Source organism: Mustela nivalis (assembly GCF_964662115.1).
Source record: "Mustela nivalis genome assembly, contig: HAP1_SCAFFOLD_1318, whole genome shotgun sequence".
NCBI classification, from domain to species: domain Eukaryota; kingdom Metazoa; phylum Chordata; class Mammalia; order Carnivora; family Mustelidae; genus Mustela; species Mustela nivalis.
This window is the reverse complement of record NW_028135346.1, coordinates 72,967-90,164: the sequence shown is the minus strand read 5'-3', so window position 1 is coordinate 90,164 and position 17,198 is coordinate 72,967. Positions and strand designations below refer to the sequence as shown.

At 40.4% G+C, this 17,198-nt stretch overlaps 2 protein-coding genes across 2 annotated transcripts; one reads left to right on the top strand and one right to left on the bottom strand.

Moving 5' to 3' along the window:
* Positions 1–2,904: 2,904 nt before the first annotated feature.
* On the top strand, positions 2,905–3,834 carry LOC309857816 (olfactory receptor 7E178-like; the record flags this gene model as incomplete). Its single annotated transcript, XM_082750581.1, has 1 exon — positions 2,905–3,834. The coding sequence occupies one exon, from the start codon at positions 2,905–2,907 to the stop codon at positions 3,832–3,834; it is 930 nt and encodes a 309-aa protein (XP_082606707.1).
* Positions 3,835–12,327: 8,493 nt separating this feature from the next.
* On the bottom strand, positions 12,328–13,260 carry LOC309857815 (olfactory receptor 7D4-like; the record flags this gene model as incomplete). Its single annotated transcript, XM_082750580.1, has 1 exon — positions 12,328–13,260. The coding sequence occupies one exon, from the start codon at positions 13,258–13,260 to the stop codon at positions 12,328–12,330; it is 933 nt and encodes a 310-aa protein (XP_082606706.1).
* Between the last annotated feature and the right edge of the window lie 3,938 nt (positions 13,261–17,198).

The window sequence follows — 17,198 nt, the reverse complement described above, 5'->3', positions numbered from 1 at the left end:
AAGGTAGAGATCATGAAGAGTCAGCTCATGACAATTCAGGGCAGCTCTCTTTCTTGCCTCCACTCTCAGATTTTGCTTTATATTCCACATTCTCCCTCATTCCTATAATTTAAGCCCTCTTGATCTTTAAGAAGATAAAGTGTCAGGGTGTTAAATTCCATTCTTTGTCAGGAAATAAAAAATAGTTTCAGGATTATCATAGCAATTTTGGAAAAGACCTCTGGACTTCTGCTTAAACTCTCTGAAGTGCAGGGAAAGAGAACAAACAAGTCAGTTCATGCACCTCACAGACCCAGCATGTGATTTTGAATCTTATCTGCTCTACTTTCATCTATATGACACTTGGCGAGTTCTTCATGTCTTTGAGCCAGTTTCTACAACTGTACTGAGCAAGAATTAAGATGAACACTGAACATGTGACTAAATATGGTATATGCATATAGTAAGGATAAGGTCAATTTTAGATATTGTTGTGGTTGTTATTGTCATTATCAAGGCTAAGCACCGTCTATCCAACTAAAATATCCTGTGATCAGAAGTTTCAGTTTCCCCTAGATCTTGAAAGAACTCTTTTTTTTTTTTTTTTTTTTGTCCTTATTCAGGTAGATACTGAGTGTTTGGAGGGAAGCAACTGAATCACAGTCGTTTCTGATTTCCCAGAGCTTATACTTTGCTTGGCACAGTGTAGGCTCCTAGAGCACCAGTGATCTCTGTTCAATATTAAATGGACCCTTCTTTGGTTCTCAGAAACAGGGCATACATAGAGAGTGTGGGTTCCATGCATTGGGTGGTTTGCTTCCTTCCAATGATGTTTCATAGATCTAGGTGGAAAGTAAAACAGTGTTGCTCTGTATCTATGTCACAGATTTTCTAAGATACCTATCATTTTCCACTTAATAGACTCTTCATTTCAAAATTACTGGAGATTTCCATAAAGATGAAAATTTAAAGAGAGAAAAAGAGAAAGGGAGGCAATTCATACTGCACCTGAGACACATTTTAGCATTTCCACCATCTCTTTTTCTTCTTTCTTTCTTTCTTTCTTTCTTTCTTTCTTTCTTTCTTTCTTTCTTTCTTTCTTTCTTTCTTTCTTTTTCTTCTTTCTTTTTCATTTCTTAAAGAGGGAGAAGCAGTGGGGGCCAGACTTGATCCCTCAAACCTGTGATCATAACCTGAGCCAAAATCAAGAGTTGGACACTTAACCAACTGAGTCACTGAGGCACCTCAATTTCCATGCATTCTTGAATGAATTTCCTAGGACATGATAGGATTCTACCTCTCTGATATATAATAAAAGTAATTAAACATTTCTTAGGATTGGGTTTCACCAATAAACCCACTATTCCCGTAACAATGCAATTTCTGATTTACAAACCATGACTGAGTATTTATTGGGAACAAACTTCTTTTAGAGGCCTCATGTATTGTGATATGAATGATGTTCTCCCCATTTCTAGATGAGGATAACAGCACAGAGAGTTTGGGATGCTGACTTATATCCCATGTTTAGTCTGATTCCCATCCCAGGGCTCTGTGCACTCCACCAGTGTAGAATGCTTGCTTTCTTTTCAAATGTGCTATAGTTCTAGATGAGCAAACAGAAACAGGACCAAGAATTCCTTCTCTTGGGATTCTGTGAGTTCATCTGTGAATCAGGGAATTGGGATAAGTGGTTTACAGGGGCCTTTGATACATAAATATTATAGGTCATAAGATTTTCAATGAATAGTAATGCATTTTGCAGCCTATTTTGGAAATCTGTGGTATAAAAATATTACTCCTTATCCAAGGTAGGTATTCTCCTGTGGATTTATCATGGAAGGACCATTAGAACACAGACTTTGGGGATCTTTCTGATTCTATACTTTGATAATAAAAGCATGAAGTTGATTTTGTCCATACTTTCTATTATGAAAACAAATGTAGATAATTAAGAGTAAAATTGTACATATATTAATTTTTTTTACAATGTAATCATCTTTTATGCCTATATATTATAGAAATTCTCATTTATGTAATACAGAGGTGGGCACAAGAATTTTATTAGGAATATTCTAATAAGGGGCAGCTGGGTGGCTCAGTCAGTTAAGTTGTCCAACTCTTGATTTTGGCTCAGGTCATGATCTCAGACTCCTGAGATGGAGTCCCACATTGGGCTCTGTGCTCAATGTGAAGGCAGCTTAAGTTTCTCTCTCTCCCTCTACCTCCTCCTGCTTGTACACTTGTTCTCTGTGTGTCTCTCTGAATAAACATTTTTTAAAAGGGAATATTGTAATAAGAAATTAAGAGATAATAAAGTTCATCTTTCAGGTAATACTATGCCACTTTTGAAGTGCTTGAAATAGATGTATATACTTCAGTGACAAAACACATTCTTGTGGTAAGTGAGAACTCAGGAAACAATATGTGTATTATTATGGTATTAAATTAGTTTTTCCAAAAACTGTTTATGGTTGCATAAATCTGTACTAATATTATGGAAACATTCAACGGAAAATATGTCTACCATATTCATGACAGTGTTTGTCTTTGGACAGCTGAAATGCAGGGGAATGGGATCATGCAGGGAAAGCAAGAAAACTCAATTTTTACTGGCAACAAATATGAGTTCTGAAGCCAAGTATAACTAAGTATTTCTATGTTTGTACATTTGTATGTTTCTCTAACATTCTTTAGTTCAATGTCTTCATAGTGGGTATATATAGAAACAGGTAAATAGCTCAGTCACCAGTAAGGAAAGAGTTCTAAGAAGAGTTTACAATTAAGAAACGTTGCTGAAGGTACTGGAATGTACGATGGGAAGTGTGAATTGCTTGAATCAAAATAGGTGCATTTAGCTGGGTGTCTCTACACTTGTTTTGTGTATTCAATACTCTCTTCTCTTTTGAGAAGTGTCCCACCTGCATGGAACCACGGAATCTAACAGCTGTCTCAGAGTTCCTTCTCCTGGGCCTCTCAGATGATCCAGAACTGGAGCCCATTCTCTTTGGGCTCTTCCTGTCCTTGTATCTGGTCACCTTGCTTGGGAACCTGCTCATCATCTTGGCTGTCAGCTCTGACTCCCACCTCCACACGCCGATGTACTTCTTCCTCTCCAACCTGTCCTTGGCTGATATTGGTTTCAGCACCACGACAATCCCCAAGATGCTGGTGAACATTCAAACGCACAGCAAGTCTATCACCTATGCAGGCTGCCTAACTCAGGTGTCCTTTTTTTTCCTGTTTGGGTGTTTGGACGATCTGCTTCTGGCTGTGATGGCCTATGACCGATTTGTGGCCATCTGTCACCCCCTGAACTATTCAGTCATCATGAACCCGTCCTTCTGTCGCTTGTTGGTCCTGATGTCATTTTTTGGCAGCCTTTTGGAATCTCAGATTCATTGTTTGATGGTGTCCCAACTCACCTTTTGCACAAATGTGGAAATTCATCATTTCTTTTGTGATGCACCTCAACTCTTCCACCTTGCCTGCTCTGATACCTCCATCCACACCATACTAATGTATTTTATTGGTGCCATCTTTGGTGGTGTTCCCCTCTCAGGGATCCTTTGTTCTTATGCACGAATTATTTCCTCCATTCTGAGAATTCCATCCACAGGTAGGAAGTACAAAGCCTTTTCTACCTGTAGCTCCCACCTGTTGGTTGTTTTCTTGTTTTATGGAACAGCCATTGGAGTGTACCTCAGTTCATCCATCTCCTCCTCCCTCAGGAAGGGTGCAGTCACCTCGGTGATGTACACTGTGGTCACCCCTATGCTGAACCCCTTCATCTACACCCTGAGGAACAAGGACATGAAGAGGGCACTGTGGGGGATGTTCAGCAGAACAGTCTAATATCAGCATTCATCTTAATCTTTCTGGGTTTATAGAACTGGAACATGCAGGGAATCAACAACATCAAGAAATTCTGAATCTGCAGCCACATGGTATATATACTCATATGGATCTCTGCTTTTTGCTTATACAGCTATTCCTGTTAGCATAGCTCTAATGGAAATGGGGGATTATTTTGGACTCTCCACTTAAATCATAGTCATTGCAGGATTATGTGTATAATATGTACTTCTATCACTTTCTTTATGCATTGCCCAGGACTCTTGGTCATGTGCAGTCTTGTTTCTATCATTGCAAAATAATCATAACTCTCCCTCTCTTGTTTTTTCCCCCTTTTAAAAAGATATTTTACCTATTCATTTGAGAGAAACAGCCCAAGAAGGTGGAGAGGCAGAGGGAGACGCAGGCTCCTTGTTGAGGTGGGTGCCCTTCATGGGGCTTGATCATGACCTGAGCCAAAGGCAGAGTAAATATCTGAAACACCCAGGTGCCCCATCTTGTTATTTTCCTATGATTCTGCCCCCCCCACCCAGCGCCATTTGTTAGGAGGATCTAAATTCTACCTTAAAGTCCAAAACATCTAATATATCTGTGCTTTAATAATCTTGATCAGATTTATTTAAAAGTATGCTTCACCCCCACCATGGAGTCCAACATGGAGCTTGGACCCACAACCCTGAGATCAAGACCCAAGCTGAGATAAAGAATCAGATGCTCAACTGACTAAGCCTCCCAGAGTCCCATCTTGATCAGATTTCTTGGTGAATAGGATAACTACTGACTTTACTTCTGAAGCTGAAATGACACACTATTAAATTTGAGTTTGAATAAGTAGCTATCAAGTTTCCTGGAACTTCCCTAGGAAAACTGGGGTGTACAATTCCCAAGGAATAGATGGGAGAGAAACTACCAGAACAGAGGTGATCTTAATTTTCATGATGATTGTCCTTCCTATTCAATCTAATTTCTCCCCAGTTATATTATATAACTAGACACAAAGGGACAAATACTGTGTGCTTCCACTTATATAAGAGGCATATAGTAGTCAAATTCACAGAGACAGAGAGTAGAATGGTGGGAGCCAGGAGCTACAGGAGGGAGAAAGGGCATTAGTGTTTAATGGGACAGTTTCAGTTTGGGATTGTAGAAAAGTTCTAGAGATGGATGGTAGTGATGGTTGTGAATGTACTTACTACTACGGATCTATACAGCTCTGAAAAATAATCTGAGGGTTTTGAAGGGGTGGGGCTGGGAGGTTGGGGGAACCAGGTGGTGGGTATTAGAGAGGGCATGGATTGCATGGAGCACTGGGTGTGGTGCAAAAACAATGAATACTGCTACGCTGAAAAGAAATTTTAAAAAATGGTTAAGGTGGTAAATTTTATGTAATTTTTTCACAATTAAAAGCAACAACAGGGGTGCCTGGGTGGCTCAGTGGTTTAAAACATCTGCCTTCAGCTCGGGTCATAATCCCAGGTCCTGGGATCCAGCCCCACATCGGACTCACTGCTCAGATGGGAGCCTGCTTCCCTTCCTCTCTCTGCCTGTCTCTCTGTCTACTTGTAATCTCTGTCTGTCAAATAAATAAATTAATAAAATCTTAACATCAGCAACAACAACAACCAACAAAGATCTCTTGTCAGAAATAAGGGACATGTTACTTCAAATGTTGGGTGTTTCTCAAACCTCGGCAATCAACCCCTATAGGGATCTGCCTCAGTAAGGTCATGCCTCCTTCCTGGGGCAACCCACATCTGGTAAGTGCTTGATTTGGGGGTGTAAACATTTTTACCCTTTACCCTAATTCCAGCCAACTCTAAGACATCATCTTAACTCCAGAGCTCCCTGATAGTTTTTTTTTTTTAATTTTTATTTTTTATAACCATATATTTTTATCCCCAGGGGTACAGGTCTGTGAATCACCAGGTTTACACACTTCACAGCACTCACCAAAGCACATACCCTCCCCAATGTCCATAATCCCACCCTCTTCTCCCAAACCCCCTCCCCCCAGCAACCCTCAGTTTGTTTTGTGAGATTAAGAGTCACTTATGGTTTGTCTCCCTCCCAATCCCATCTTGTTTCATTGATTCTTCTCCTACCCACTTAAGCCTCCATGTTGTATCACCACTTCCTCATATCAGGGAGATCATATGATAGTTGTCTTTCTCTGCTTGACTTATTTCGCTAAGCATGATTCGCTCTAGTTCCATCCATGTTGTCGCAAATGGCAAGATTTCATTTCTTTTGATGGCTGCATAGTATTCCATTGTGTATATATACCACATCTTCTTGATCCATTCATCTGTTGATGGACATCTAGGTTCTTTCCATAGTTTGGCTATTGTGGACATTGCTGCTATAAACATTCGGGTGCATGTGCCCCTTTGGATCACTACATTTGTATCTTTAGGGTAAATACCCAATAGTGCAATTGCTGGGTCATAGGGCAGTTCTATTTTCAACATTCTGAGGAACCTCCATGCTGTTTTCCAGAGTGGCTGCACCAGCTTGCATTCCCACCAACAATGTAGGAGGGTTCCCCTTTCTCCACATCCTCGCCAGCATCTGTCATTTCCTGACTTGTTGATTTTAGCCATTCTGACTGGTGTGAGGTGATATCTCATTGTGGTTTTGATTTGTATTTCCCTGATGCCGAGTGATATGAAGCACTTTTTCATGTGTCTGTTGGCCATCTGGATGTCTTCTTTACAGAAATGTCTGTTCATGTCCTCTGCCCATTTCTTGATTGGATTATTTGTTCTTTGGGTGTTGAGTTTGCTAAGTTCTTTATAGATTCTGGACACTAGTCCTTTATCTGATATGTCGTTTGCAAATATCTTCTCCCATTCTGTCAGTTGTCTTTTGATTTTGTTAACTGTTTCCCTTGCTGTGCAAAAGCTTTTGATCTTGATGAAATCCCAATAGTTCATTTTTTCCCTTGCTTCCCTTGCCTTTGGCGTTGTTCCTAGGAAGATGTTGCTGCGGCTGAGGTCGAAGAGGTTGCTGCCTGTGTTCTCCTCAAGGATTTTGATGGATTCCTTTCGCACATTGAGGTCCTTCATCCATTTTGAGTCTATTTTTGTGTGTGGTGTAAGGAAATGGTCCAATTTCATTTTTCTGCATGTGGCTGTCCAATTTTCCCAGCACCATTTATTGAAGAGGCTGTCTTTTTTCCATTGGACATTCTTTCCTGCTTTGTCGAAGATGAGTTGACCATAGATTTGAGGGTCTATTTCTGGGCTCTCTATTCTGTTCCATTGATCTATGTGTCTGTTTTTGTGCCAGTACCATGCTGTCTTGATGATGACAGCTTTGTAATAGAGCTTGAAGTCCAGAATTGTGATGCCACCAACGTTGGCTTTCTTTTTCAATATCCCTTTGGCTATTCGAGGTCTTTTCTGGTTCCATATAAATTTTAGCATTATTTGTTCGATTTCTTTGAAAAAGATGGATGGTACTTTGATAGGAATTGCATTAAATGTGTAGATTGCTTTAGGTAGCATAGACATTTTCACAATATTTATTCTTCCAATCCAGGAGCATGGAACATTTTTCCATTTCTTTGTGTCTTCCTCAATTTCTTTCATGAGTACTTTATAGTTTTCTGAGTATAGATTCTGTGTCTCTTTGGTTAGGTTTATTCCTAGGTATCTTATGGTTTTGGATGCAATTGTAAATGGGATTGCCTCCTTAATATCTCTTTCTTCTGTCTTGCTGTTGGTGTAGAGAAATGCAACTGATTTCTGTGCATTGATTTTATATCCTGACACTTTACTGAATTTCTGTATAAGTTCTAGCAGTTTTGGAGTGGAGTCTTTTGGGTTTTCCACATATAGTATCATATCATCTGCGAAGAGTGATAATTTGACTTCTTCTTTGCCGATTTGGATGCCTTTAATTTCCTTTTGTTGTCTGATTGCTGAGGCTAGGACCTCTAGTACTATGTTGAATAGCAGTGGTGATAATGGACATCCCTGCCGTGTTCCTGACCTTAGCGGAAAAGCTTTCAGTTTTTCTCCATTGAGAATGATATTTGCGGTGGGTTTTTCATAGATGGCTTTGATGATATTGAGGTATGTGCCCTCTATCCCTACACTTTGAAGAGTTTTGATCAGGAAGGGATGCTGTACTTTGTCAAATGCTTTTTCAGCATCTATTGAGAGTATCATATGGTTCTTGTTCTTTCTTTTATTGATGTGTTCTATCACATTGACTGATTTGCGGATGTTGAACCAACCTTGCAGCCCTGGAATAAATCCCACTTGGTCGTGGTGAATAATCTTTTTAATGTACTGTTGAATCCTATTGGCTAGTATTTTGTTGAGTATTTTCGCATCTGTGTTCATCAAGGATATCGGTCTATAGCTCTCTTTTTTGGTGGGATCCTTGTCTGGTTTTGGGATCAAGGTGATGCTGGCCTCATAAAATGAGTTTGGAAGTTTTTCTTCCATTTCTATTTTTTGGAACAGTTTCAGGAGAATAGGAATTAGTTCTTCTTTAAATGTTTGGTAGAATTCCCCCGGGAAGAAAGAGAGAGGGGAGCAGAAGGTATACTGGAGAGAATTATTGGGGAGAATTTCCCCAATATGGCAAAGGGAATGAGCATCAAAATTCAGGAGGTTCAGAGAACGCCCCTCAAAATCAATAAGAATAGGCCCACACCCCGTCACCTAATAGTAAAATTTACAAGTCTCAGTGACAAAGAGAAAATCCTGAAAGCAGCCCGGGAAAAGAAGTCTGTAACATACAATGGTAAAAATATTAGATTGGCTGCTGACTTATCCACAGAGACCTGGCAGGCCAGAAAGAGCTGGCATGATATTTTTAGAGCACTAAACGAGAAAAACATGCAGCCCAGAATACTATATCCAGCTAGGCTATCATTGAAAATAGAAGGAGAGATTAAAAGCTTCCAGGACAAACAACAACTGAAAGAATTTGCAAATACAAAACCAGCTCTACAGGAAATATTGAAAGGGGTCCTCTAAGCAAAGAGAGAGCCTACAAGTGGTAGATCAGAAAGGAACAGAGACCATATACAGTAACAGTCACCTTACAGGCAATACAATGGCACTAAATTCATATCTCTCAATAGTTACCCTGAATGTGAATGGGCTAAATGCCCCTGTCAAAAGACACAGGGTATCAGAATGGATAAAAAAACAAAACCCATCTATATGTTGCCTCCAAGAAACTCATTTTAAGCCCGAAGACACCTCCAGATTTAAAGTGAGGGGGTGGAAAAGAATTTACCATGCTAATGGACATCAGAAGAAAGCAGGAGTGGCAATCCTTATATCAGATCAATTAGATTTTAAGCCAAAGACTATAATAAGAGATGAGGAAGGACACTATATCATACTCAAAGGGTCTGTCCAACAAGAAGATTTAACAATTTTAAATATCTATGCCCCCAACGTGGGAGCAGCCAACTATATAAACCAATTAATAACAAAATCAAAGAAACACATCAACAATAATACAATAATAGTAGGGGACTTTAACACTCCCCTCACTGAAATGGACAGGTCATCCAAGCAAAAGATTAGGAAGGAAATAAAGGCCTTAAACGACACACTGGACCAGATGGACATCACAGATATATTCAGAATATTTCATCCCAAAGCAACAGAATACACATTCTTCTCTAGTGCACATGGAACATTCTCCAGAATAGATCACATCCTCGGTCCTAAATCAGGACTCAACCGGTATCAAAAGATTGGGATCATTCCCTGCATATTTTCAGACCACAATGCTCTAAAGCTAGAACTCAACCACAAAAGGAAGTTTGGAAAGAACCCAAACACATGGAGACTAAACAGTATCCTTCTAAAGAATGAATGGGTCAACCGGGAAATTAAAGAAGAATTGAAAAAAAATCATGGAAACAAATGATAATGAAAATACAACGGTTCAAAATCTGTGGGACACAACAAAGGCAGTCCTGAGAGGAAAATATATAGCGGTACAAGCCTTTCTCAAGAAAGAAGAAAGGTCTCAGGTACACAACCTAACCTTACACCTAAAGGAGCTGGAGAAAGAACAAGAAAGAAACCCTAAGCCCAGCAGGAGAAGAGAAATCATAAAGATCAGAGCAGAAATCAATAAAATAGAAACCAAAAAAACAATAGAACAAATCAACAAAACTAGGAGCTGGTTCTTTGAAAGAATTAATAAAATTGATAAACCCCTGGCCCGACTTATCAAAAAGAAAAGAGAAAGGACCCAAATAAATAAAATCATGAATGAAAGAGGAGAGATCACAACTAACACCAAAGAAATACAAACTATTATAAGAACATACTATGAGCAACTCTACGCCAATAAATTTGACAATCTGGAAGAAATGGATGCATTCCTAGAAACATATAAACTACCACAACTGAACCAGGAAGAAATAGAAAGCCTGAACAGACCCATAACCAGTAAGGAGATTGAAACAGTCATTAAAAATCTCCCTGATAGTTTTTAGAGGTCTTTGATGGACTTCAGTTTGGCTTGACTTTTTCCACTGTTCTTTCTTGTTGCAACAAATTTGCCAGACCACAAGATTGCCCTCCCCTCTCACAGCAACCACAAGTTCAGGGGTCTCTAGGTCCGCTCTCACATCAGACCAGTTAAATATAAATTTGGGAAGATTTTCACATTCAATGATTTGCTAGAATGATTCAAACTGAGAGCACTGCCTCAGATTTGATGACGAACTCGAAGAACTCATAGAACTTAAGAATCAGTCAAGCAGAGAGAGTCAATTATGGTTTCACTTATTTTTGGAGCATAACAAATAGCATGGAGGTCAAGGGGTGTTGGAAAGGAGAAGGGAGTTGGGGTAAATTGGAAGGGGAGGTGAATCATGAGAGACTATGGACTCTGAAAAACAATCTGAGGGGTTTGAAGTGGCAGGGGGGTGGGAGGTTGGGGTACCAGGTGGTGGGTATTATAGAGGGCACAGATTGCATGGAGCACTGGGTGTGGTGAAAAAATAATGAATACTATTTTTCTGAAAATAAATAAATTAATTTTAAAAAAAGAATCAGTATACTATGATTGCAGTTTTATTACAGCAAAAAGATACAAATTAGGTTCAGCCAAAGGAAGATACACATAATACAAGGTCTAGAACATCCCATATGTGAAGCCTTTTGTTGTCTTCTTTCCTTGGAGTTCAGACCCGTTACCTTTTTCCTGGGATGATATCTGTGACAATACTCAAAGACTGTTACCAACCAGGTAGTTCATCTGAGTTCCAGGGTCCAAAATTTTTATTGAGGCTTTGCTAATAGATATGATTAGTTGAATTATGGCCTATATGGTAGAACTCAATCTTCAGCCTCCCTCCTAAGGCTGGCTGATATCTCTTTCCCCAAATCTCCAGCCTTTTCATCACATGACTGGTCTCTATGGCATGGCCAACCCCTATCCTCAGCCATTTCATTAGCATAAACTATGAGTTGTGGTCTATGAGGCGCTCCACAAATAGTCAATCACCCCAGATCACTAAGAAATTTAAAGTGTTTAAAAGTCACCCCTGGGAGCTGGGACAAAGCCATAATTCTCTTTAGATGTGGCCGAGTTCCTTACTACACATTTGCCCTTGCCCAGTTGTTGATTCCAGGAGCACTGCCTGGTAAACATCCTGTGTGCTAATCATTGTCTAATTGTCTGCTTCACAAGGAACTCTGTGTGGGACACCTTGTTACTAATAACATTTATTTGAGAAAATTTTAAAACAGTTCCAAGGTAGTTGAAATGGCCCATAATATTCTTTGAATTACAAACCCAACACTAAGCTCAGGAATGGGAAAATTCAAGGAAAGGAGAAGAGCAATGGGAGCATTCATCCATCCAGTATCTCCATGGGGACAGCAGGGAGGCACTCACTGAAAAGCCGAAGGACTCTGGAAACCCAAACTCAGAGTTGTTTGGAAATGCACTCAATAAGCATATGGAGAAAAGTTCAACCTTGCTAATAACCAAATAAATAATTTATCCATCAGTGTATATAGTCTGTTGGGACTTATAATGTGATTAGAGAAACTGAGATCCTGGATTTATGCTTTATGAGGGCAAAGATTTTTGTCCTTTTTTCCCACTTCACTCCTGTGTTCCAGATACCTACTGCAGCCTGGCACACCAAAGGTGCTTAGTAAGGAACTAGCAATAGTTATTGATAAAATTCACTACTTCATAATTCTCATGCAACTATTCTGAATTGGTACTTAAAGTGGCTGCTGGATTGGAAATCCAAGCTGAGGTGTAGTAAGAGGAAAGTAAAAGGAGGGGATGTGGAGAGTGGGAGTGAGGATAACAGAGCAGCCAACATAAGAGCTTAAGGTACATCAGAAAAAGTACTGGCAAAGCAATTCTGATCAAAGTAGCTTATGAAGGTTGGGTGAGAAGTAAAACTCAATGTCATCAAGAGGCAGGATTTCATTAGCCAAGGGCTGCTCTTCCTGTCAGTTCAAAAACCCAGGACGAGCATTCACATCACTGAATGTAGATTGTTCTCCCCAAAACTGTTTGTAGAGCCCTCTTGAGGTCCCTGTTCCGTAGGCTGTAGATGAAGGGGTTCAGCATTGGGGTGACCACAGTGTACATCACCGAGGCAATCATGCCCCTCGAGGAAGATGCATCAGAACTGAGATACACACCAAGGCCTGCCCCATAGAATAAAGAAACCACAGTCAGGTGAGATGCACAGGTAGAAAATGCCTTGTACCTCCCATTATTTGATGGGATTCTCAGGATTGAAGAGGTGATTCTGGTATAGGAGAAAAGGATTCCAGAGAAGGGAATGATGCCAAGAAGGATAGTTACTATATATAGCAGGATACGATTGACCAATGTGTCTGAGCAGGCAAGGGTGAGGGCCTTAGCAAGTTCACAGTAAAAGTGTGGAATTGCCCAGTTGGTGCAGAAGGAAAGCCGTAGTATCAACAGACTCTGGGTCAGGGAGTATGACAAGCTGATGAACCAGGACATGAGAACCAGGAGGCCACAGAGCTGTGGGTTCATGATGACTGGGTAGTGCAAGGGGTAGCAGATGGCCACAAACCGGTCATAGGCCATCACAGTGAGGAGAAAAGTGTCCATACCTCCAAAAACCATAAAGAAATACATCTGGGTGATGCAGCCTGCATAGGTGATGGATTTGCTCCGTGTTTGGATGTTCATCAGCATCTTAGGGACTGTGGTGGAGATAAAACTTATGTCAGCAAAGGACAAGTTGGAGAGGAAGAAGTACATGGGGGTGTGGAGGTGGGAGTCACAGCTGATGGCCAGGATGATGAGCAGGTTCCCAAGCATGGTGACCAGGTACATGGATAAGAACAGACCAAAGAGAAGGGGTTGAGGCACTGAGTCTTGGGAAAATCCCAGGAGTAAGAATTCTGAAGCACTTGTTTGATTTCTTGCTTCCATGTTGCCAACTCATCAGCTAGATGATATAAGCATGGAGTGACCATGAAATAGGCACTAGATAGACACCAGAATCTCTCTACTATTTTTATTTCTTGAAGGGAAGCATGGTGCATAATAGCCTTAACATTACAAAGTTTAGGAATCCTACATTCTGTTATTCATTCCATGGAACATTTAATAATGTTGATCAACCCCTGTCCATTGGCCTCTGGGACACTCATTTATCCTATATATCTAGAATCATCAAATCTAAAAAGTTAAGAACCATGTTAGATCTTAGCGATAAAATGGTCCAAACACACTCTAAAACAAATATTGAACATGAAGTCCGGTGAACCTCAGTAACTTAATCTATCCAACTTGTCTGGAACCCTAAAAAGGGTCAGATACGTAGGTCTCAGAGGTGAGAAAATTTGAGAGTCTCTAAAATATCTGGATAGACTATTTCAGGATGAGTAGAATGTAGGTTTATTCTTCAATAATAAGGAAAATAAGAAAAAGAGAATGTTTTTACCAAATAATAAACCACATAAACAAATTCTTAACGCTTAGTGTACCAGGACCCATCAACATCCTGCAGGGAGGGACAGAGCCAGATGCTTCCTGGACATTATTATTGCTTGACAAAATATCTTTCATCTGTTAACTTACATATTGGTGAATATGTCTAATGAAAACATAGGTATCAAGGTTTCAACCACTTCAGTACCATAAGATAAAATAACACTAAGGTCACAAACAGAATTTTGAGTCACATCCTAAGTGGTGCTCATCACTCAGTGTATGGCTCCATCAGTGAAGCATCTGCCTTTCGCTCAGTTCATGATCCCAGAAGCCTGGAACCAAGTCCTGCATCCGGCTCCTTGCTCAGCGGGGAACCTACTTCTCCATATCCCTCTGCCTACAATTCCCCCTGCTTGTGCTCTCACTCTTCCTGTCAAACAAAGAAACAAAGTCTTAAAAAAGTTTTCCACAAGGAAAATTTTTCTTTGTAACTGTGTAGTGGCAGATGTTAACTGGAATTATTTTGCTAATTCATCAAATAATACATATGCTATATTATATATATTTATATATATTATAATTTTATTTAATTATTTGACAGAGATACTGAGAGAGAGAGAGAGAGATTGAGCACAGGCAGGGGGAGCTCCAGAGAAAGAGGAAAGTAGGCCCCCACCAAGCAGGAAGCCTGATGTGGGGCTCAATCCCAGGACCCTTGGGATCATGACCTGAGCTGAAGGCAGACTCCCGATCAAGGGAGCCGCTCAGACACCCCTATATGTGCAATATAATGAATCATTATGTTGTATACCTGAAGCTAATATAATGTTACATGCCAATTTTATCTCAAAAAAAGAAAACTCACAAAAATCCCAAAACAGATAGTGTCTCTGAATGATAAAAATGATCACATCAGAGGCAAATTGATTAATTATGAATGAACATCTTTGTTCTGACCCTTGGTGGGGTAAGCAGTTTGCAATCATCTCTGCTGAGTTCTGGTGAGAGGATCATGACTCATCTTTATTTTTTATTTTTTTAAAATTTATTTTTAATTTATTTTCAGCATAACAGTATTCATTATTTTTGCCCCACACCTAGTGCTCCATGTAATCCTTGCCCTATCTAATACCCACCACCTGGTTCCCCCAAAGATTCCCTTGACCTCTAGTAAGTGTGGCTTACTTTCTTGCCTTCAGATCTGTTTTGTTGAGCAGTATATCAGAGAGTGCACAGGAAATGCCCACACTTCTGGTTATTTCCTAGAGTATGTTGTGTGCATTAACATCATCAACTGGATTAGAATCAAGGAAAACAATTTTATTTCCTAGAGGGGCTGGATTGTGATTCAAATGGGTCATGAAATGAGGAATAGTGTGCATCTTAAGAAGAGTTTCCCACACATCAGAAACATTTTATCTTAGGGCCAGAGGTTAGAAATTAAGGGTGGAGGATACAACCACTTGTCATTTGTACTTTCCCCTTTATTCATGTACCAAATACATGTTTGTTTTCTGTTTCTAGTGTCCAGAGCAACAAGGGCTACTTTGGGATAGACTCAGTGTTTGTTGTTGGGGATAAAACGATTAATTATGTGGTTTTGTCCTGAGGAACTCCACCTCCCAGGGACATTAATGGATGCAGAAACCTAACATTGTAATACAGTGAATTCAATGCTAAGATAAAGGCAGTCTGCAAAGTGAAGTACAGAAAGGAGCCCCAAATTTAGCCTGAAGTGATGGAGTCAGGGGGGTATTCCTGGAGGAAGAGATCCCTGGGCAAGGAGTTGTCTATGTTGATGATTGAGTCTGGGCTTATCTGGCACAGAAGGTAGCAAAGGAAAAGGTCCATATGCAAAAAGCAGCATGGGACAGAGTGCTCTTAGCAATCTGCTGAAGCACAAGGTGGGACATGGGAACAGTGAAAATGAGGTTGGAGATGAACAGGGACCACATCTCTGGGAACCTTGAAAAAAATAATGGATAAAAGGTAGGGGCCATGTAGTACCTGTGACATGTAATATGATCCATATCACAATTTTCTCTGGTGCCTGGAGTTAAAGATAGATTTAAGGCAGGCAAAACTAGGGTCAAAGGAAATAGGGTTGGGAATCATCACATCATTAATGTTGAAGGGACAAAGCTACTTGTTTTAGGAAGAGGAACAAAGGCCAGAAGAGGTGAATAAGTTAGTTCAATGTCTTGTTAATGATTCCATGTCCCTACTTAAGAATGAGACCCGATACCCAAGTGCAATCACACGAACTATGAGATAGTGACTTGCAAGTTTCAGTATCTCCCAGGAAGTTCCAAGAGCAAAAGGGTAGAATGTCAAGGGGGGACTGGATGTTGGATCTTCCTGTGTGCTTCTCTGTCCCCCCTTATCCACCCTGCATCTTTATATACCATAACCTTGGATACCAGGGAACACGGACTCTTCACTCTTGAAAATCTCTATAAGAAACACAGATAAGGATGAAGAAAGAAGAAGGACAGGTCCTTTTGAAGAAACAGGAGGTGTTCCCCAACAAATGAAGGTGGTAAAGAAGGATTCAGAAAGGATCTGCCTAGGCTGAGTGAAGGTGGAGACTCTGGGGTTTTGGAACCAGGTAGGAGAAAACAAATCGATACCTCATGGTAAAAGTCTATTAGTACCTGAGGCATCCATTGGTACACCTCCCACTGGTAGCAGTGTCACTGCACAGTGTGGTTCTGGAAAGTCCTATGGTATCCAAGAGTGGGCGCTCTGTCTCTTCCTCCTCATCCTTATAATCTCCATCAATCACCCATCCAAATAACATGCAACCAATGTAAAAACTCACTCACAACTGCAACTTTGAACAAGGAGTGTACCCATTCACCCTCCGAAGCAGCTGGCTACTAGAGCTCCTTCTGCACAGATATCACATGATGTCCCTGCTATATGCTTAACAGTAGTCAATGTTTTTTCTCTCCAAACACATCTTTTCCCTATTTCCCACAACACTTACTAGGCTATGCATGCTTGGCAAAGTAAGCTCACCACAGGGGCCAACTCTCCTGAATCTTGTTCTCTCATGGAATGTGGGTAGTGAAGAAAGATTTGTTTCCCAAAAGAGAAGAAATACAGAGCAGGCATGTAATACGGGGCCTGACTGATTTCTCCTAGAGAAGGCTTGTGTGTCTTGAAAGTGGTACATGGGCCTTAGTGACTATAAGTCAGTGTGTTACAGGTTTTGTGGTCCTGGGGACTGAATCCCCTCTGAAGCTTGTTAGACAAATTGATCAATGGATTTTCCATTCTCTGATTAGTTTGACTCCTCAAAGGCAGAGACCCCACAGGAGAAAGGTTCTCTGACCTGCCAATTCCTATGCCCTGGGAGAGTAACAGTGGGGCCAGCTGTGACTCCTCTCTCCTGGGTCCTTTTTCTCTTGGAAGAATCTCTTCAGGCTTTC